This window comes from Aedes albopictus, chromosome 3, assembly GCF_035046485.1.
Source record: "Aedes albopictus strain Foshan chromosome 3, AalbF5, whole genome shotgun sequence".
NCBI classification, from domain to species: Eukaryota; Metazoa; Arthropoda; class Insecta; order Diptera; family Culicidae; genus Aedes; species Aedes albopictus.
Window position 1 is genome coordinate 43,336,548 of NC_085138.1, and position 23,597 is coordinate 43,360,144.

Below are 23,597 nucleotides of genomic sequence, written 5' to 3' on the forward strand. Positions count from 1 at the left end.
ATCAAAGCAATTTGCTATTTTCGAGTAACCGCTTTGACAAACAAACAATTTCTATAGCAATTTACAGTTAAGATGTCTATATACATCATGCAAAACACTGTTTGTTTGTAAAAAAAACAGTTACTCGAAAATAGCAAATTGCTCACGAAATGTTGGATTAAGTAAGGAAACTAAACATTTATTGAAAAAATATAGCGCACTAATTATAACAACAATCAAGTCTGATTCAGGCTCAAATCGATGAAATTATTGAAGAAAAATACACTTTATACACTTGTGATGAACTACAGTGGCTTAGGTATGATTATCCCAACCGTGAAGACAAAAAAGGAACTGCTGGAGCAGGTGCTGGAGCGTACTCTGTTGTGCTAAAATCCTGGCTTCCCTACGATCGATTCTGTCGGATGCTCTGCTGCAGCGTGAGGAATTGAATCACTCAGAACGGTGAGGTGCTTCCGGAGACTAACCGTTTCAAGTAGTTTCCGGAGACTAGCCGTAGCCCAGCATTTCGAATTTTGGTTTTACATACGGCGTGGAAGCCTCTTCCTTCAGCTAATCTTAACTCCTGAGTAGCTACTTGCACTAAGAAGTGATATTTTCTCTAAGAAAATGTTCTATGCATCCTTCGCCTGCAAGAATTAAATATATCGGTTGGAATCCGCATATCATCTTATTGAAAAATAAAGAAATCTTACCCGAACTATCTCGATTTTGATGCCAGCATTCTGATGGATGTCCTCTGTTGCTGCCATACGACACCTCACAACACAGCGAAGCGGGATCATCTCTTCTTCAAACTCAAAATATGGTTAAGAAGCTAAGGAGAAATCCCTATCGAATACGCCAGATTGAAAAGGCTTCCTGATGGCATGATCTGTTCATCTACTTTCCATCTCCATTTCCGAAAAACACAAACTACACGAAACAACTCGTCAAACAGTCTCGTGTATCCGTCAAGTTCCTCCGCGAGGATGCCACATTTTGGCGGAATGCAGCATTTTGGCACAACAACGTTTCCGACGATTACCAGTGGAGCACTTTGGGAAAGCTGTTATTGCAGGCGGCGGAAGCCTCTGCTACACAGAAAAAACTGGTGTGTAATATTACATTTGAACTGCTGCAACCCGGTCGATACGTCGGTTGCATGAATATTACATCAGACGATGTACACATAAGAACAAAAGATTTTACATCAAAACGATGTAATCGTACATAGGAATCGTGATTACATTGATTATTTAGTACATCGGAATAAATTACATCGGGCGGGTTGCATTTATTTTTTGCTGTGTACGATAGAGTTTGTTCATCTCCGTTCAATGCTGGTTGGCATACGGAACAATTCACCATACACTTATTGGGTCTGGGTGTGTTTTTCCTCGGAACACCCGGTTCCACTCATCCGCTCCGAGTCGGCACGATAACGCGCTGAAAGTCAAGCAATATTTTGTTTACCAGCTGTTAACTAATTTATTTAACCAAAACTCTTACCTGCAGAAACGTCTCCATTCATGCCAATGCTCTCATCGGTACAGGGGAACTATAATGCTCAAATTTAAGGAAATTGGTTTGATGCTTCTATTTTTCATTTTTTTCTGCTTTATTGTAAACAAAGAAATCTCGCATTGAAGGCGTGCATTTTTTGCAAAATAAATGGATCATTGAAGCCGACTTTTCCGCTACTCACCGCATCAAAACAAAAGCGCCTCCGTATATGGACGGTAACACAGTGACAGCAGTCGAGTTACGTCAAACACACACGGCTACGGTGGCGCTATCTGTTCATTTCATAGCGGCCGTTTTAGTTATTTTAGTGATCCATTGGCACGCACACAGTTGATGTTCAACCATATCAGGTGTACTGTACTTCGCGAACATTAATGGAGAAGGCGCACGGGTCTGTCATCAGGACACGATGTATACACTTTGCTTGTTGGACATTGAATGAATGATTTTTATTAGTTAGAAAAGTTACACATTACCTGAGGAAAGAATAAAGCATGTTCACACGAATTAATGCTGCGTGGTCAATTCGAGCCGCGCATGGGGTGTTAGATGACATCGGCCGGTCAGGTAATCAAAAGTCTGCACGTTGTCGTTAAGCTAAGCATAATTCATTATTTCTCGTGGGAAATAATAAATTTGCGATGCAGAAAAAGATGTTGTGGAAAATTCCACTACACCTTCCCCCTAAAAGAAAATTATGGTATACAATAATAAATTTTCTGTTTATGCTTTGTTCTTACCTTTACAAATAATTTTCAGTATACAAATCATTTTTGTTTTGAGGGCTCTCTTCCCCTTTTTTTTAAGGAACGATAATTTTGAGTGTAATAAACAATGTATTTGTTGTCATTATCTTTTTTGTTCTAAAGGTTTAAATTTCGTAAGGCGCGTTTTATGAACTTGAAGTCTTTGTTGATTATTCTGGTTAAAGATTACTGCATTACAGTCCATTAGTTCTTTTATTGTGAATGGTCCGGAGTTTACTGCATCTAGTTTTTGTCTATTTTCATTTCTTAGATAAACTGTATCGCCAATTTGTAAATATGTATTTTCAATTTTAGCGTTGAGTTGTGTAGTTCTTTTTGTTTTTGCTCGTACAATTGCTTCACGTACTCTTAAATGTGTGGTTTGAAGTTTGAATTTCAATTCTTTCTCATAAGCTTCGTAGTTATACAAAGGATCTGGTTTAATACAATAAGCTATATCAAATAAATTGCATGTTTTTCCAAATACTAACTGAAATGGCGTATATCCATGATCTACACATGGTGTTGTGTTGAAGCAGAAACTAAAAAATGGTAACCATTCATCCCAATCATTTTTGGTATCATTAGTAAAAATCCTCAAATACTCATTCAATGTTTTGTGGCTTCTTTCTAATGATCCAATGGTTTGGGGGTGATATGCACTGGAACAAGTATGTGTTATCTTAAGAAGTTCACAAACTTTATCGAATACTCCTTTATATTCAGTACCTTGGTCAGTTTTTATCGAAGATACTGGGCCAAATATCAAAATACATTTTTCAATAACTGCTTTTGCTATAGTTGTTGCAGATTTATCCGGAATGGGAACTATTATAATAAATTTTGAAAGATCACATTGCATGGTTACTGCATAGCGATTGCCTTTATTTGTGTAGGTAAATGGTCCAACTGTATCAATTGAAAGTATATCAAATGATTTTGTAGGGGTAGTAGTTTGAACAAATTTTGTTTGAACTTGAGAATAATGTTTGTTTGTTTTACATAGTGTGCATGCTTTTACATACTCAGCTATGCGTTTTTTCATGTGGGGCCATGAATATAACGGTCTAAGCTTTCTGTACAATCGATTTGTACCTAAATGTCCTCCGATAGGAGTTTCATGATGTAGATTAAGAATTCTCATTATATCATCTTCATGTGTCACTAGTTTTGGTCTTTCGTATATCAATATGGTGACATCCCTAAGGATGTTATTACCAATGTCTTTAAATGAGTTTATATCAATATGTTGGAATATTGTATCGTTCTTTGCGATTGCTATCATTTTACTCAAAAATCCTTTTTGATTCTCATTTGTTTTATGGCTGGCCAGCCTTGTATTTGTGGATTTCTGGATTTTATTCTCCAATATTTTAAAAATTTGCTTCAAAGCTTCTTCCTTTTCATGTTCTGTTGTTAATTTGAGATCTAACGCTAGAGTTAGTCTCGGATTATAATTCTTCTTTGACAGCACCATCGATAGTTTTGATGACTGTGGATATTTAATGAATGATAGTTTAGATAGTTTGAAAGCATCTGAATTATTGAGCGCTTCATATACATGAAGTTGATCAGGCTTCTGCATCTGAGACTCATTAATTGGTTGGCTTGATATATTTCTTGTCATTGATCGTGTAATGACATACATCTGTTTTAACTCATCCATGTCAAGCGGGACGCGAGAAAATGCGTCTGCTACGATGTTTGATTTACCCTCTATATATTCAATGGAAAAATCATATTCTTCTAAATCCCATCTCATCCTAATGAGCTTTGATGATGGGTTCTTCATTGAAAAAAGGTAAATTAACGGACGGTGATCCGTTTTAATTACAAATTTTCGTCCATATAAGTACGGGCGAAAATATGAAACAGCCCAGTGAATTGCTGTTAATTCTTGTTCAATCGTTGATTTATGTGATTCGCCTTTTGTGAATGCTTTGCTGGCAAACGCAATTGGCTTCTCTACACCATCGTGTAATTGAGCAAGAACAGCACCACATGCAACTTTTGATGCATCAGTTGTTAATATGAACTGCTTTTGGAAGTCTGGAAATTGTAGAACGTTTGGTGATAATAAACTTTTTTTTAACATTTCAAAAGCGTTTTGGCACTCTGCGCTCCAAATAAATGTTTCATTTTTTCTTAGAAGTTTGTTTAATGGATTGCAAATATTAGCAAAGTTTGGAATGAACCGACGATAGTAGTTGCAGAAGGCAACAAATCGACGTGTTTCATCAGGGGTTTTTGGCACAGGATATTTTTCTATAATTGAATATTTTGCTTTATCTGGTTGTATCCCCTTGTTAGATATATGATGTCCTAAATAGGTTACATCACTTTTGAAGAAATGACATTTTGGCAGATTCAGTTTGAGATTATATTTTCTCAAGCATAAAAATACTTCACGGAGATTAGATAAATGATGATTTATCGAACAACCGATGACGATGATATCATCGATATATAAAAACGCACATTGAGGAGGAAGTCCGCATAGAGCGATCGACATCATCCTCTGAAAACTGTTTGGACTGATATTCAATCCAAACGGTAATCTATTAAACTCAAAGTGTCCTTTACTTGAAGAAAAAGCAGTAAATTTTTTGCTTGCATCTGTCAGCGGAATCTGATGAAATCCTGACATTAGGTCGAGCGTTGAAAAATATTTTGCTCGTCCCAACTGGAATCTCATCGATTCTAGGTAATGGGAATTTATCTGGGGAAATGTTTTTATTTAGTTGGCGAAAATCTATAACCAACCGCCATTTTTTATCAGTTTCTGATTTTTTGGGTACTAATAATATAGGGTTGTTGTAGGGCGAAGTGGAAGGTTGAATTATACCATCGTTTAGCATTTTGTTGATTTGGTTATCTATTTCTTCTTTTTGAGACTCAGGGGTCCGATAATTTTTTATATATACTGGTCGTGAATCGTTGAGGCATATTTCTTGTTTATAGAAATTGTTCACGGATAAAACATCATTTTTAAGTGCGAAAATATCGTTGAACTCCTCACACAGTCGTTCAAGTTTTTCTTTAATTTTTGGATCAATCTTCGGATCCATATTTAATTCCTTCAATACTAGCTTGCTACGTTCTTTAACTTTATTCCATGGTTTTTCTAATGAATTTATTTTATATTCATTTAAAGGAACCATTTTTGGTACAAACTTAGAACATACCTTTTTCGTTTCATTAGTAGTATTAATAATTTTCATATAAGCATTTTTATTACTTATAATACCATTTGCACAAAACACACCTGGCTGTATTTCTTCTGCAATGGTAACGTTGTCTACAATATTGTGTACATTGATTCGTCTTATCACCTCACATCGAGGTGGAATTATAAAATTACCTTCCAATTCATTGGTGATTGGTACTTGAATAACATTATTTTTTATTTTAACAGACAATAAAAAGGAATCGTAATCTATGTTACACCTATATTTACAGAAAAAATCTCTTCCCAAAATCCCGTCTGTGGGAATTGGAAAGTTGTTCCTTACGATGTGGAATTTCTGAGGAAGTGTCAGATCTTCTACAATTACGTTTGATTTTGTATCTCCTAGGGTGGTCTCAGACCCAGTACCAATACCTGTAATATTACATTTGTTATCTGGAAAATAAATTTGTGACGGCTTGATATGTTGTGCTTTAATGATCGAAATGTCGGAACCACTATCAAGCATCATTATGCATGGTGTTTCCGACGCTTCGATATTTATGCACACAAAATTTGAGGCAGATACATTTATTGTGTATGCTGCCCGAACGGAACTCCTAAAGGGTGCTGCCTTTGTGCTGTTGGTTGGATTTGCTGCGGAGCGACTAAAGGGTCTGCCTGTTGATGTACGTGCCCAGTTGGAATGACCCTGACCTGTTCATGTTGCTGTGGAGGAAACTCAGTAGCATAAAACACTCTTGAGCTACCATTTAACTGATTATTTGAGTTGTTTGGACCATAATTTCTGTAAAACTGATTTTGGCCATTACGAAAACCACCTCTGCGATGAAATCCTCTACCGCGGGAAGTGAATCTTCCGCGATTTCCATAGAAATTTGTTGGCCGGTTGTTTGGTGTCCTATATCCATAATTTTGTTGATAACCACGACCATTGTTGGGGTATCGGTGATTTTTCCTTCCATTAACATTAGCATGCAAAATTGATGCTGTAGATCCTTGGCTTGTTTGCTCATTTTCCACCATAACATTCAGGGCTTCTTGTACCGTGGTAAATTTGCCAACTTTTAACATTATTTTAGTTTCAGAATTGTGTGAATTTGAAATTAGCGTCTGTATCGCTTGCTTTTGGGCCAATTTCTTAGCTACATCTCCTGGAACTTGCTCTCGAATGTACGCTTGAGCAAGGTTTTCACAAAGATTTTCGACATCTTTTGAAAAATTTACCATATCATCAGTTTTCTTTAATTTCAAATTTTTCAAATTGGCTGCGGCTAAATCGCATGATCCGGTTTCGCTACAATTATCCTTAATTTTCTGGATAATTTCATCTAAAGTTGCAGGAGCTACAGAGAATAAATCTCTTGCTCTTCCTATCAATTTCGTAAGTATCAATTGTATTACACTCGCGTGGTTTGCCTCTGCCACTATCGTTTTAGTTAATTCCACCGCATCTATAAATGATTTTGATCCTGACGGCTTACCGTCGAATGCTGGAATCAACTGCGCTAGCTGCGCAGCAGTAGCAATATTGAAGGCCATTGCTGTGTTTGGAGCGATGGTCAAAGGCTGTGTAGAATTTGAACGTTTCTTATGTTTAGAATGATGATGAGGGGGATTTGTGCACAATTTTCCTTTAAAAATGCTTCTATTTCGTTGTACAACGCAGTGCTTATGTCAAGTTTTGCTTGCAAGGTTTTGTCCAAAATTTTATTATGTATGGATTTTTTCAAGTTTGAATGAAGCTTTTTTAACTTTTCGAACTGATTCATTGATAATATTATTCAAATTATAAGAAACTGACGATTGCTTTTCAAATTGTTAGAAAGGAAAATCCATTACCTGAATGTAAACTTGAATGGTATCACAACGCACAATTTTTAAATTTTTGAACTATTTCATTTATAATGGTACTTAGCTTTACTGTCAGCTGGAACGGCATCCCGTGGTGCATGAGCTGCAAACAACTATCATCCAAGTTGCCATTTGTGCCCCCTGCACACTGCTTCGGTTTTACTGCTGAGATCGGATCCACACGAAATTGTAGTAACATATCCACTGCACTCAATTGTTGTGTCTGTACTCGATGTAGCAGCGACTCAAAATATAAACATCACTGATCATCTGGAATCCAAGGTTTCACTTGTTCATGCTGCAGTAACACATTTGCGACACCCAACTGTTGTGTTTATACACCTAGTTTGAATTGTCCATCAGCGACTCAAAATATAACCATAACTGATTCTCTGGAATCCTGGTTTCGTACACTGTTCATCTCACGTTATCAACTAGGTTCACCGCGAAAGTCGTTTTTCGAATTCGCTGGGGCTTATTAGTTCCTTTTTGCACTTTAGTCTTTCTGAACCATGCTTCACTAATTCACTAATCACGGAGAAGGCGCGGGTCAACGGTCAGCCATGTACTGTACTTCGCGAACATTAATGGAGAAGGCGCACGGGTCTGTCATCAGGACACGATGTATACACTTTGCTTGTTGGACATTGAATGAATGATTTTTATTAGTTAGAAAAGTTACACATTACCTGAGGAAAGAATAAAGCATGTTCACACGAATTAATGCTGCGTGGTCAATTCGAGCCGCGCATGGGGTGTTAGATGACATCGGCCGGTCAGGTAATCAAAAGTCTGCACGTTGTCGTTAAGCTAAGCATAATTCATTATTTCTCGTGGGAAATATTGTGCGTTTAGCACTAAATTGACTTCCGAAAAAACTTCATCGACTTCCGCTGCCTTTCCTATGCGTTAAACATAACGTCGGAAGTAGTGCGCTGTATAGAAAACCAGATTTACTGTACAGCGCTCTACTTCCGACGTTATGTTTAACGCATAGGAAAGGCAGCGGAAGTCGATGAAGTTTTTTCGGAAATCAATTTAGTGCTAAACGCACAATAATAAATTTGCGATGCAGAAAAAGATGTTGTGGAAAATTCCACTACACAGGTGTGGTCCAGTGAAAGTCAAACAATATATTGTGCCAATGTGTTTGTGAGAGCGTAGCAGTCCCACTGCTGAGATGGAGAGCAAAAAATAATATGTAAAACATTTGACGTAGTGTTACACCTTGTCAGATAGTAAGCTTACATTTTTTTAAATTTCATGCAGTTGAGTTTCAGAAATGTGAACAATGAGCAACAATTAAACGACAATCTGTTACATATTTACTACAAGTGGTGATGTTGCGTCAATGTTAGATGTATTTGAATGTCGAGAAAAATACAGAGTGAAATAATAAGTGAACTATAACACAAATAATCACAATATGGCTTAAATCATGTTTACAGTTACAACTACATGGTAAAGTGTTTTCGATTATGCGGGATGTTTTTCATAGGGTTCTCATTCCTGCCACCAGATGCGGAGGGATCGTTAGCTTCCATTGGCTTTCAAGGGCAAAACAAAACATACTGTTACCCATCTTTGTTCCGGTAGCGCAACTACCGAACTGATGATGTTTACCTTTTTTTTACATATCTATCAACATAATCTGTTGGGGGAATTATTTTATTTTTCCTACTTACAACCCACATCCGACAATTTTTTTAAGTGGGAATGGTAGAACTTTCAATTCCCTCGGTCGCACGTACATTAGTTTTGCATTTTGTTCCACCATTTCCGTTAAAAATGAGATCCGGCTTGTGCAAGTGAGAAGTTGAGGTTAGAATTGTAGGATATTCTAGGTTAGATTTGCTATCCACTTCGCCTGAACGATTTTCAGACCCAGAAATATCGTACTTGTAATTAGTTTTCACTGCCGTAAAAAATACTGTTATGCTCAGAATAAATAGTTATACCTTCGGATCACACTCATTTACTCGTAAATCTCAATCTGACTGTAAAAATAATGAATTTCTTTCCAATGTTTTGAAACCCCGAACGAATTTGACATTGCTTTCGGGAAGCATCATCACGACGACGACAACACTCCCAAGCGGTCGAATCGTCGTTTTGGGGGCGAATTGGATTTACCTTTTGAGACAGACCCTTAGAGCCGATGCACACGGGCGGCGCGTCGACGCAGCGTGCACGCAAGTGCGTCCTGAGTTACACACAATCAAATGGGAGGATGCACACGAGAACGCAACGCTACCGCACCGCAACCGCGCCGCACCGTGTGCGTCACGCAATGTCAACGCATGCCCCACAGGAACGCTGCGGCGACGCAGCGTGAATTCACGCAGCGTCAAGTAACGCTCGTGTGCATCGGCTCTTAGTACATTGGAATGAATTACATCGGGCGGGTTACATTTATTTTTTGCTGTGTAGCCATAAATTTGAAAACAATATATATTTTTATGCTGGTCATTACCGCAAGCCGTCGATCAGTGTAGGGTTCTCATTCCTGCCACCAGATGTAGAGGGATCGTCAATGCGCCACTCTTCGGCATTAATGAGTCTCTACAACCTTGGAAAATCCTCACATTCCAGTTGTCAAATTATTGTTGTTTCTCTTTTGTTTTGATGTTTTTGCGATCGCTTTCACTGTGTTTGCTCTGCTCGGATGAGTCAGATTTAGGAAAAACAAATTAAAATCCAATTTTGTGCAGCAAGTCAACGACTGTTTAATATTTTAGTAAGTTTTAGGCAATCGTTAAACAACTAACTAAAGATGGAGTGGCTATTCGGTAAGAAAATGTCCCCGGACGAGATGATGCGTAAGAACCAGCGCGCTCTGAACAAAGCGATGCGAGATTTGGATCGGGAGAAAATGAAAATGGAACAGCAGGAAAAAAAGATTATCGCGGACATCAAGAAGCTGGCCAAGGAAAACCAGATGGATGCGGTGAAAATCATGGCTAAAGATTTGGTTCGGACGCGACGGTACGTCCGGAAGTTCATGCTCATGAAGGCCAACATCCAGGCGGTGTCGCTTAAAATTCAAACCCTCAAATCGCAGAACGCCATGGGAGAGGCCATGAAGGGCGTCACGAAAGCGATGACCAACATGAACCGACAGCTCAATATGCCACAGATTCAGAAAATTCTGCACGAATTCGAGAAACAATCGGAGATTATGGACATGAAGGAGGAAATGATTAACGATGCTATGGATGACGCCATGGAAGACGAAGGCGACGAGGAGGAAACTGATGCCATTGTGTCGCAGGTTCTGGATGAATTGGGTCTGCAGCTTAACGATCAGCTGTCGGGATTGCCTCAGGTGAGTTCAATGCTGAAAAAAGCTCAATCGATGATAATATAATGCTTGTAAATTCACAATTTCAGGCTTCCGGGTCTCTGTCGGTGGCTGGTGGTGTCAAAGCTCCCCAGGCGGCTGCAATGGGAGCAGGTGGAGCGGCTGGCGGTTCAGGAGGAGCAGGTTCTCCCGTTTCGGACGCCGATGCCGACCTGCAGGCTCGTCTGGACAATCTGCGAAGAGAATAGTCTGGAGGATGACGTACCTATACCACCACCTACTCCATTTGATTTGGTTTATACACGACGGCAAGATTTAGTGTGATCGCTTGGGCCGGATTTGACGGTGAAACGTAAATCGGCGAGAAAAGCAAAGCAGAGCTAATTTAAAACGTAATTGTTTTCAAAATGTAATATCACGATACGATATACATAGCTTACTATAAACTATTATTTTATAATTAAAACAAAAATCGTCGGGTTTATTTGCATGAACTGAATGTATCCGTTCTGAATAATCATTAATGGCCTTGAAAATGTGTATGAGTGGGACGGAGCTAAATTTGCGAATAAATGTTTACAATAAATATATAAAACATGCTTGATTTACTTATATTCTAATTAAATTACTTCAGTAATTTAAACACTTCTCAATATAAAGAAACTTATATAATGTTAGCAGCTTTCTCTATTCATTGAGGGATGTGTTCTGAAACTTTTTGCACTTGAATTTGACTTCAAAACATTTCACAAAACTGAATTATATGGCCAATTCTCAAGCAATCCAACCGAAGAAAATAAAAAAATAAAATAAAAAGTGGCATACTAACACGTGAAGTTTAATATCATTATCAACTGCGTTGTTGTTCCGTAAAATGGCTCATAAGCCACCTTCTATCCTTTTGATAGTTTTCTTTCAAATTTTCATAATGAATGATCAGCTGATCAGAATTGGCTCGAAAATGGACTATACCTACTATACAGCCACAAAAATATTTATGGTTTTGGGTATTCAAAATTTGAAACCTTATTCAATAATTTGGGAAACATTTAATAAGGTTTCTCAATTTTTAATGTTACCGTGTATGATTACGCCTGATATGTATACTACCCACATTGATTGGTCTTAGTATTACGCCTAAATGTATATAAATGATTGCACGAGCACTCCTTTACATCACCGAGAAAAAAATCTACTCAAAATTCCGGACCAACAATTGAAAAGGCCGCAACAACATTGCGTAAACAAACACGTTTCTGTCGACTTAGGGCCTTCTGGGATCCACCCACGCATCTCACCACCATTAACAGAAAGCTTGATGTTTGCGCTTTTTGTTAGTGGTGGTGAGGTGTGTGGGTGGAGTTCAAAAGGCCTCAAGTCGACAGAAACATGTTTGTTTACAAAATGTTGATGCGGCCTTTTCAATTGTTGGTCCGGAATTGGGTACACGGAGCCGCCAAACTACCCAAAATTGAGTTCTTTTTACGCAATCCCATAGTTCGGCCCAATAAGCCAAATTTGAGTAAATCGGTTAAACTCACACTAGGTAAATTGCCTTCACCTCCAGCAAAAACATTTACTTAAGAGTAGGTAGATTCAACCCAAGACCCCCCCCTCATTCAACCCAAATTTGAGTAAACCTGCATTTACCCAAAATTGGCTTATTGGGCTCAAGGACCCCCGTTGGGTAGATGTATCTCTGTTTGTTTTTGACAACATCGATGAGGGAAAGAGAAGAGGGAAAACGGGGAAAACAACCTAATTTTGGGTAACTAGTTTATTCGATATACTCAGCTTTGAGTAAAATCGACCCAAAAATTAGTTAGTTTGATTTCTCCGTGTAGGAACTGTGAGAATCTTTCTCTGTAATGATTATTCAACAACTGTATTCATTATTTGTATACACTTTATTACCGATACTTCAATATTACATACAATGATTCACACTCCAGACAACAATAACAATATCTCCGCATATGACAGATACTCAATGTAAACATACACGCTGAACGTAATAGAGTAATACAATAATTTATTATGTGCATACCACAAGGTACCACATCTCGTTTTTTCTCCAGATCCGCAGCAAGGTCACTCCACGTTGTTTCGCTTATAGTGTCCTCAGTTTATGAACGTCTCGCTTCAGTCTCACATCAGAATTAGAAGTACAGTCATCCATTTGGTCATCCATCTCTGCTCGGCATTTTGGTAAATTACTTGGCCGTTACTTGTGGTTGTACCTAAAAAGAAATATTATTTTGACCCAAATATTTTCCCAAATCCCAAAACATTTTTAATACTGAGTGTCAAGCTAAATATCACCTTTGCTGATGAATTAATTGAATTGCTTTCCTCTTCTCAAATGTTTTCAATGACAGCTAGCATGCAAACATTGTATACTGCCCACTGATTTTTTTTGACATGTCCTTTCATAGAAGAATCTCATACATAAGGTATGTATATTCAGATTATTATTCAGACATTTTTTTTAACTAATATGTCGGAACACTGCACGAATGTTACAGTGGAAAGATTATCAATATCCATTAACTCGTTTTCGATCCAAAGTGTCCAAGTGTCATACAAACACTATTTCATTTCATGTTTTTTTTAGCGAACTTTGCTGGAACTCGTTTCTTGTTCAGAATATATTCAGAAGTTTGGCTTTACAGATTTTGTTTTCTAAATATCGAAGGGATTGATACTTTTTTTTAAAATCAAATCACGATTTCGGAAAACGTCACTTGTCCAAAGCAATATTTGTAATACTAGTTTTAGCTGAATAGTAATTTGAAAACTTGAAAACATCCAGTTTTTTGAATTATATTTAATGTAGGGTAATTCGCCAATTGTTGAACGGTTAGTACCGGCATTTTGGTTTTCGTTTGTTTTTCCGTGCATAATTCCACTTAAGTTGAAAAATATCCAGTGAACGTCTAGATCTACTTATCCCTTATACTGCCCATTGAATTTGTATTCCCTTAAATTCCATTTTCTAAGAGAAAATAGAACATTTGTATGGGAAGTCTGTAACCCAAATGTTGAACGCTTCCTTAAGCTAGCTCATCCTAATGTTGGACGGTTCTCGCCAATTGTTGAACGGTTGAAGCTTTGTTCGTAATTGATGACGTATAACCCGACATCAACCTATCATTCACCTGTTTTTATTTTGGCCACCAAACCCAACACAGACACGATAGTTACCCGATGTGGGTCCAACAGTGGTCCAACATTTGATAAAATTTGACCCGACTTTGACCCGACATCCGATATTTTTTCACTCTGGCGGATTTTTTCCGGGTTTTTCGTGTTTTGTGCCCAGCTAGTCCGAGCTAGTGACAATTCATTTAAATGACAGTAAATCGCACATTTGAAGAGAGCTCTAGTGGACTGAAATCGTTTTAAACATGACAAGATGCAAAAATGGCTGAAAAGATTTGATTAGAAGCGAAAACGACAGAAGAAAAGTACGCCTTTAAAGGCCCTGAAACTCTCCTGGACACCCATGGGACCCACTCAACCCCCAATAACACACATGGAACGACCCTGAAATCCCTTGAAAACCCGTGGGTTGCTCCTGAGCCTCCTGCACTCAGCGAAAAAAACTAGCGAAATTCATCGAAATACCTTATGAAAATTTGCTATAACTAATTCTTATGGATGGCATAAGAATACCTTATGATAATTGATCGTGCTTGCTATGACAAATTTCATAAGATAGACTTATGAAAAGAACAAAAAAATCGCAAAATGAAGCAGACTGGATTCGATCCATGAACGTCGGGATCACCGAGCCCGTGTTTTATCCACACGGCTACCGACGCTTGAGAATACCATGTTGCTAAACATGAATAAAAGCCAAACTGTGAGACGGTTTTACGTCATAGAGTGACCTTATGAAATTCATCCGAATCATTTTGAATTATTTAAAGGCCGTTTCATAAGTTGGGCCTTATGAAAATCTTAAGGTTATTTGGCTGAGTGTGGAACGCCTTGAAATACTCCTTGGACACCCTTAACACTCTGAATTCCTCTTGAACACCTCTGGAACGCCCTTGAAACCCATTGAAAATCACTGGAATCTTTCTGAAGCCCACTGGAACACCCCTAGAACATCCCTGGAACGCCCTTGAAACCCCATGCAATGCACGGTTAGGTAAAGTGAAAAAAATTCTAGCAGTCATGCTAACATCGTAGGTTATGCCAGTGTTCAACAATTGGATCATGGATGCATAATGATAGTGTGATAGGAAAAATATTTTTTCAAATTAAATTATAATGAAAATGTGATTTTAAACAATGTTAAACTGTTAATGACATCCTTCCATGTCTTGTAACTATGGTGTGCCTTTGATATTTGTGGTCGATTTGCCCGCAAAGCTTATTTCGCAACAGCAATTTCTTAACATTAACCTTAAGAATTGTGCAGTTTTCGCGTCATCAGCGGTACGAAATTTTCAATAAATTTTTATGACGTAAAATATGTAAAATTTTGTAACTTAATTAGAGCAATATCGTGGCCCACATGTATATGCATCTACACCATAAGTTTACGTTGGATGAAAATTACTTAAGTAAGGTTTATAATAAAATATTCAGAAACTGTTCAACATTTGGGTAGTGTTCAACAATTAGCGAATTACCCTATATTGTTCACAAAACTCGCACCCGAACTAGCTGTTTGAAAGTATAGTAGAATATTAATATTCATTCTTTTTTTTCATGTTGTGATCCTATAATTATCTCAAATTCTTTATACATACACAGGGTACGAAAAACGGATCACGCCGAAAAACAAACGCTTTGTCCTAAGCGGTGCATGTTGTTAACAAAGGCGCTCCGCAACAAACGCATGTCAAGCGATGAGAGCAATAAAACAAACATCGCTTGCCGTGCGTGTGCCGGTATTTCGGCTTTTCTGCTAAAATTTTCCACCCACATCATCGGATTCATGAGCATTTGGACGAATTAAAACTCTTGCCATCCGACCGTTCGCAATGCTGTTTTATTTTGTATGGCGAGTTTTAAAATTTTTAAAACTCGCCATACAAAATAAAACACCATTGCGAACGGCCTCAGAGTCGAGCTTCAGTTGTAAAACAAAGCGAAAATCACGATGTGAATAGAACGAGACAAATATTCCTACCGTTTTTGTTGTGAAAAAACTCGGGAGCGATTTTGTCATTATCTGCTAACGAAAAAACAAAGCGTTGTTGCCGTGCCTTCTTTGTTGCCTACTTTTCGCTTGCGGTGCCATATTCTGCGTACACTGTACATACATAATCGACGCAGTACCAAATCGAAGTCACGCATTTAAGCACATGCAAAGTTGCAGTTGTGACGTAAATTTGAACCGGTTGCTGGTATTGCGCATCATTAAGCTCCTTAAGAGCTGAAATTAGCACTAATCTAAATCGAGTTGCTATGTTTATAAGTAGGTTAAACATCAATTTTCGCACCGCCAGTTACTTCGGTTTGGTCGTTGAATAGGTCAAGGAATAGGTTTACATTCTACGATGCATATTCCCCCGCATTAACTGGTGATTCGTGCTCAATCAAACCTATTTTAACATTACAAAACCAAAAATTTGTTCCTTTGATGTCGCTCTTTCGGGTTCTGAACTGTAGGACTTATTTTAATGGTGTACCTCCAAAATATTGCAAAAGCCCCTCAACATGTTATGTTCTCACTCTAGATACCTAATGAAGCTATTTCAACAAGCCTTTTCCAAATTATTCGCATTCAATGTACCGTCAAAATTTAGAACTTTTTATCTTTAAGTAACTCTGATTTTCTACATATGCTCATCATATTGATAATATTCTCAGTTCGTTGGATCGAACTAGAATATTCTGCATTATTGCAAAGCCCAATCATCTGTCTATCATATCACTTATTTCACATTTTTTCGATGAAATACATTCTCATTTTTTTTTTGTTAACGACTACAAGTCTGACGTAGTGCACACTGACCATGATTGTCTGTGTCATGATGGCCCTTACGCTTGCCTCTGCGATTCATTTCTTTGTACTAAAACAATTTAAAGCACGTTTTTATTCAAATTTTCAATGAACTTATTAACACAAATATCACTTATACATGTACACGCATTTTTATTGGTAAAAATCCATGAATTTGATATATAAATTTTATTTGTACACACATACTCGTTTTCCACGCTGGATCACACATAAAATCGGTGGACCTTATATAAACTATGTGTATCTACACATGAAAAGGGTTATCTATGACAAATTGCAAAAATCTATGTGAGCGACACATGAATACAATATTTGCAGTTTTTTCAGTGTATGAAATCTAAAAATTCAAACAAGGTAACTTGTTAGTAAATGGTACCTGTTTGCATTAATAAGCTCGACTGAAAAACAAACCTCATAATCCACCTTTCATTAGATATATCTATTCCTGTAGTTACAGAAATGATTATCTTTTATTATTCCAATATCTTGTGCTTTTGATATATTGTACGTTATTCTCCTCAATAATGGTTTCAATACTTCTTTAACTGATCAAAATTTGTCTCTTCCTGTAAGGAAATTATTGTGCAGAGTTTGTTGTTGAGCGTACTGCTGTACCTTGTTCTCTAACTTGTGCCACAGTTCTTGGCAAGATGGCCCACTCATTAGCAAAAATGGCACTATATCCAGTGTTAGACAATCATAAGTCAAAATGCCCCTCCTGACCACACCCGATACATTTTATATTCAAAGACTTCAGAAGTGATTACTCAAGAACTCACTGTATTTGAATCGCATAAACATTTAGTGGCATTCAATAGGTTATAAAGCGCCTTTTACTCGAATTCCTGAGACTTCTAGTTAAGCCGAAAGTTTCATTTTTTTATTGTTCGATTTTTTAAAATATCCAATTCAACTAGCCATTTGACTAGCATGATACTTAACAGGATCGTGGTTAGCAACTGCTCTGAATATGTCATCTAGCTTCAACGAATGCTTTAACTGTCATTTTGACTTCCTATCTTGCAAACTACCAAGACAGTTTAATTATTCTCACACATTGATGTTAATTTTCTTGAAGTCTTGTAAGAGAGGACAAAGCATTAGTTAAATCATGTCTTCATGTTAATTTGGTTTCAAGAGCCAACCCTTTTTACGTCTCCGTAGACTTATTATACTTTACTGAGCAATGATAACTTCAATATATATCACCTGAGGTGGGTCCACAACAACCTCAGTATCTGCTCAGTTATATTCGCATTTGGAACATATTCAAATACTATTCGTTACTGTTTTTCTAGTCACCCTCAGCCTAAAGTTTAGTTTTGTCTTTCGCCTTCTCAGCTGCCACTTAATTGGTGTGAAATTTCATTTTTAATGGTTCAATTTAACTAAAAAGCCCAGATTGGAGTTCAAGAGAAATCGCTCAAGAAACTTCTAGAACGATTCCTGGCAGAAACTTTCTATGGTGACATTTGAACTGTCATTTCTTTGCAACTGCGTACTGCGATCGAAGAAAAAAACGGTTTCTTGAGTGATTCAGCCAAGGAATTTCCCATGCCTCAAGATAGGCCGAGAAATTCCCTCTGATCTGCAAACAGCCCTTAAATCTGCGTTGGCTGGTAATCTGTTCCTTACGAAATTTACGACACTGTCGGGTTTTTAGTACTTTAATTTTTAATAACACAATTCGCCTTATACGGCTCTACAAAGAATCGACTATATCTGCCTTGCAGGTCTTACCACCTTCAACGGCATTTCCACCTTCAACGGCTTTTTCCGCCTTCAACAGCTTTTCACTCTCCGACGGATCTTTCCGCCATCGACAGTTTTTCGCCTTAGTCGGCTCTTCTGCCTATAACATTTTTCCGCCTTCAACGGCTTTTCTATCTGTAATCCTTTCCGCCTTTTACGGCTATTTCAAGAATGTCGCCTTCATTATTTTTTATCGCCTTCATTGGCTTTTATCGCCTTCACTGGCTTTTAACAGCAACGGCAAAATTTGATTTCAAAATATTGTTTCACCTCTACGCCTTCCACGGCCATCCGTTTAACAAATCAATACTTCATTCATCATTCAGCATTTAAGTCTACATTTAGGACAACAACCCTATTCAACGAGTATCAATATCATAATCAACAAAACTTAGATTTTCTTCACAGTTCTTGATTTCTTTATCTAACAATAGTGATTGTCATTGATTTGAACTAAACAATTCCGATCACCATCAAAATCTCTCACAGGTTGATCATTGTCATTAGTCGAAGGTACAAATAGATTGTTTGATTCATATTGAACAGTTAGTACACAATATTTACCTTTTTGATTTCAATGTTGAAATTCATTCACAAGTCATCACCTGGAGGTCATCACCAATCTGCATGCACCACACACACACACACACACACACCACTCATCTCATTCTTTTTCCAAAGAAAACACTTCCCGAACCGAAATTAAACTAATTTCACATGCACTGTTCACCGTTCTCGTCGCCAATGTGAGAATCTTTCTCTGTAATGATTATTCAACAACTGTATTCATTTTTTGTATACACTTTATTACCGATACTTCAATATTACATACAATGATTCACACTCCAGACAACAATAACAATATCTCCGCATATGACAGATACTCAATGTAAACATACACGCTAAACGTAATAGAGTAATACAATAATTTATTATGTGCATACCACAAGGTACCACAGGAACCGACTCAGTTTCGTTAAGCTGCTAGTACACAGGGTCAAATATTTGTCCGACAAGATACCAATGCTCAAACATCTTGTTTGACTCGATCGAATTTTCATTAGTGTCAAACTGATGTTGTTTCTTGAGTTCTTTCCTTGTCAAATATTTGACCCTGTGTACTACTGGCCTTAACCTTTACGCGGCTGATATATTTGCGCTCTCAAATTTTGATGTTCATGCACCGGATGGTCAAGTTGGAATCCGGATTCCCTCAGAAATTTCCTAGTGGATTCCACCAGGAATTCCAACCGGGGGTTCCTCCAGAAATTTCTACATGTAATTCCTCTTGGAATATCCACCGTAAATTCCTCCACGAATTCCCACAAGAAATTCCTCCAGATATTCTTCCGCGGATTCCATCAGGAATTCCCAACGTGAATTCCTCTAAGAATTTCTACTGGAGATTTTTTCAGGAATTCCTCCAGAGATTCCTGCAGGAAATGCTTCAGGAATTCCTTGGAAGATTCCTCCAGAATTCCTTCGGGGACTCCTCCTGGAATTGCTTCAGGAATTCCTCCGGGAATTTCTCCAGCCTTTTCTACTAAAGATTTTTTCATTTTATTTGGGGATTCTCCCAAAAATTCCTCCGGGAAATTCCGGCTGTTCGGGTTCGTTTGGAAGTTGACCATCAATGTTAACTTCTTTTCCCGATCAGCCTAGATAGCTGTGTAGTGTCGGTAGCGGTTGTCTCAATTGGCTAAGAATAACACTACGGACCGCCTGATCCAGTGGTAAGAGTCCACTAAACAGGTGACCCCTAATTCATGGTGTTATGCGGCTGTATGCTTACCGTGCCAAAGAATGAATGGTTAGGGGGGTCTAATAAAAACCTAACCACAAACGGAGCCTGTGGAGAATTAGGGCGTCCTCCACAGTATTACGCCCTTACTGCGCTAACCGGAGCAATGGTGCAGTGGACCTTGCGTTTCTCCGAGATAATCAGTTGCCCTTCTTAAGTCTCAAATTTGAGGCTAAATAAGGGCGGGGTTATTCAAATGTTGTTAATTAGCTTACATTACTGCCTATATGGGTTCGCGTAATGCGTTTTCGCCATTGGCGTTTTTCAATTGACCACGATTTGGTTCGTCGTTGATGTTTCCTTTTTGTGCTGTGATTGTGAAGAGTGTAATCCTGTCTAGTTTGGGTAGTGGCTACGGCAAGGAAACCTCAGATCAATTTTCAGTGTAAAAAGCGTATGTAGCCCAAGTGGATCTACATAAAAAAGTTAATTTTCGTAGGGTAACTTCTGTTTAGGTTACCTTGTGAACCCAGCTTTGCTTTTTTCATTATAGATGAATGTATGTATGTTTCAACCTTTCCTTATGGATGCCTTCAAGCAAGCTCTTGTTTTCAGCATCTTTTCGCTGATATTTGGCATCTGAAGTAGCTCAGACATTGATTTGAGATGCTTCAGTTTGATGGAATACTTAGGTAGTACAGTTCATGGTTAACTTAACATAGAATTGCACCTAACCCAACTCTGCATGAGCAGAATTTGTCATGAGTTGACTGATTGGCATGCGCCAGATGAGGACTCTCCATTTGACCTTTTCGCACTTTGGAGTGTTCCTTCGCAAACTTTGCGTATTCAGGCGTCCCTGCTCAACAAGCTAGGAAACCTGTAATAATTGGTTGCGATCACATTTTATGGATAACTCGCTTCCATTGCTACTCCAAGAGAGTTTCATTATGGTTTTGTTATTACAACGCCCTTCATTGTGGTATACCATAGCTACTGCTTTGAAAGAAGCTTGTCCTCTGCAGTCTGTGCGGACCGCAAGAGGTATTCCTGAATGGAACTCGGACCTGTTCAAGTTCTAAATATCTTCGGATAAACCAGTCTTTTGTATAGCTACGAATCTTTAGCTTCTACCCCGAGGATTGTAGCTATAGAATCGATTTAGTGAGCACTAAAAAGCTCTGCTTACTTCAAATCTCCTGGAACAAATGGGGCTTCATCCTATTTTTCTCCAGAGGGATTTGAGTTTTTCAAACATGTTTTGAACTCTTGTAGTTTTCTATTGGGTATTTTCATGGTATGAAATTACTCTGTAGTTTTATCCCGAAAGGGTGCGTGCGTTGTATAAAGAAGGAATAAGTTCCAGATTTATCTGGCTACGTCGTTCTTTCTGAAACGCTCGAAACGCTCTGTCGATTATCACATCTGTGATGTTCGTCTTGCTAACATGCCTGTTCATGTGAACTCACATGTCTCCCAATTTGGGATGTCCACAGTGACTCTTTTACATAAAGTTGTATACGTTTTCAAGAAAGCACTCGCTCAAACGTAGTTTTTGCTTGGGTGATTTCTTGAATATTGAGGATGCTTTTGATGGCGTGCCTTTCCATGTCATATTTAAAGTCGCATGACGTCGCAAGCTACCTCCAATTAGCTATAGGCTCTTTTTACGCTTATGCGTTTTACAGTGTCCTTTTCAGGGCACTGATTAACCCCGTTGTGGTATGAGCTATGAGCTCTCGTTGCGCTTATGCGTTCATTCCCTCTTCTAGGGAACCCCTTCCTATTTCATCACCTTTCCCTTTCCCAATTCCCATCCCTTGTCCCATTCTCCCTCAGGTAAATGATGAAATAGGCTCATATGTATGGCGATGGCACAAATGTCCCAAATGGAGGATAACGTGCCTCTGGAGCCGGCCTTCTGATACCTGATACCTCCGGGAAATTCTCCGTAAAATACTCAGGGAATTTCTACAGGAATTCAGCCGAATTCCTGGAGGAATTTCCGTTTGGAATTCCAGATGGAAGCCCCAAAAGAATGTCTGGAGATATCCAAGGAGCAGCTCCTGGAGAAATTTCAGGAGAAATTCCCAGAGAAATTCCAACAAAAATTCCCGGAGGAATTCCTGGAGAATATCAAAAAGGAATTTCTAAATATATTCCCGAAAAAAAAAACCCTGGAGTTATCCCCAGAGAAATTTCTGGAAGAATTCTCGAAAAAAATGCTGCAGGAATTCCCGGAGGAATTCCCTGTGGGGTATCTAGGAGGAATTCTCGTTGGGAATTTCTGATGGAATCCCCGGCGGAAATTCTGGAGAAATCCAAAGAGGAGTTCCTGGAGGAATTGCTTGAGAAGTTGAAGGTGAAATTCCAGGAGAAATTCCCGAAGGAATTCTTGGAGTTATCCACAGAGGAAATTCTGGGAGAATCCTTGAAAAAAAATGCTGGAGGAACACCCGGAAGCATTCCTGAAAGAATCTATAGTAGAATTCCTGGTGGCATTTCCAGAGAAATTCCCGGCTGAATTCATAAAGAAATTCCTAGAGAAAACCCCGGAGGAATTCCTGGAGGAATCCCGGAGAAATTTCTGGGAGAATCCCTGAAAAAATGCTGGACAAAGACCTGGAGGAAATTATATTAGGAATTCCTGGAGAAATTCCCGGATGAATACATGGAAAAATTCCTGAAGGATTTTCAGGAGAAATTCACGAAGGAATTCCTGGAGAAATTCCCGTAGGATTTCCTGCGGTAATCCCCGGAGGAATTTCTGGGAGCATCCACGAAAAAGGGTGCTGGACGAATACCTGGAGGAATCTATAGTAGGAATTCCTGGAGGAAATTCAAAAGAATTCCCCGGAGCAATCGGAGTTCCCGGAGGTATTCCAGGAGAAATCTCAGAAGGAATCCATGGAGGAATTCCTGAAGGATTTCATGGAAGATTTCCTGGAAAAATCCCGGAGGAATTCCTGGAGGAATCCCCGGTGGGAGTTCTTGGAGGTTTCCTCGCTAGGAATTCCTGGAGGGATCTCCGTCGGTTATTCTTGGAGGAATTCCCTGTGGGAATTCCTCTATGAATACCCTGTGGGAATTCCTGGGGGAATTCTCGTTGGGAATTTCTGATGGAATCCTCGGGAGAATTTCTGGAGAAATCCAAGGAGGAGTTCCTGAAGTTATCCCCAGAGGAATTTCTGGGAGAATCCCCGAATAAATACTTGGTGAATACCCGAAGGAATTCCTGAAAAAAACTATAGTAAAAATCCTGGAGAAATTCCCGGAGGAATTCCTGGAGGAATCCAGACAGACAGACAGACAGACAGACAGACAGACAGACAGACAGACAGACAGACAGACAGACAGACAGACAGACAGACAGACAGACAGACAGACAGACAGACAGACAGACAGACAGACAGACAGACAGACAGACAGACAGACAGACAGACAGACAGACAGACAGACAGACAGACAGACAGACAGACAGACAGACAGACAGACAGACAGACAGACAGACAGACAGACAGACAGAC

The 23,597-nt window shown here is 38.7% G+C and overlaps 1 protein-coding gene and 1 long non-coding RNA gene across 2 annotated transcripts; both read left to right on the forward strand.

The window, feature by feature from the left end:
- The first annotated feature begins 1,820 nt into the window (after positions 1-1,820).
- Positions 1,821-9,421, forward strand: LOC134290025 (uncharacterized). Its single transcript, XR_009998803.1, has 2 exons — positions 1,821-1,856; positions 8,401-9,421. It is a non-coding gene; the product is annotated as an uncharacterized LOC134290025 (long non-coding RNA).
- A 487-nt stretch (positions 9,422-9,908) lies between these two features.
- Positions 9,909-11,193, forward strand: LOC109431766 (charged multivesicular body protein 2a). The gene is made up of 2 exons (XM_019708036.3): positions 9,909-10,618; positions 10,684-11,193. The coding sequence occupies exons 1-2, from the start codon at positions 10,067-10,069 to the stop codon at positions 10,840-10,842; spliced, it is 711 nt and encodes a 236-aa protein (XP_019563581.1). The 5' UTR covers positions 9,909-10,066; the 3' UTR covers positions 10,843-11,193.
- Positions 11,194-23,597: the final 12,404 nt, after the last annotated feature.

Bases quoted from the DNA above. Each gene is read 5' to 3' on its own strand.
- LOC109431766 (XM_019708036.3), top strand. From the start codon at position 10,067: ATGGAGTGGCTATTCGGTAAGAAAATGTCCCCGGACGAGATGATGCGT. The intron at 10,619-10,683 runs GTGAGTTCAATG...TCACAATTTCAG, and splicing joins AGCTGTCGGGATTGCCTCAG to GCTTCCGGGTCTCTGTCGGT.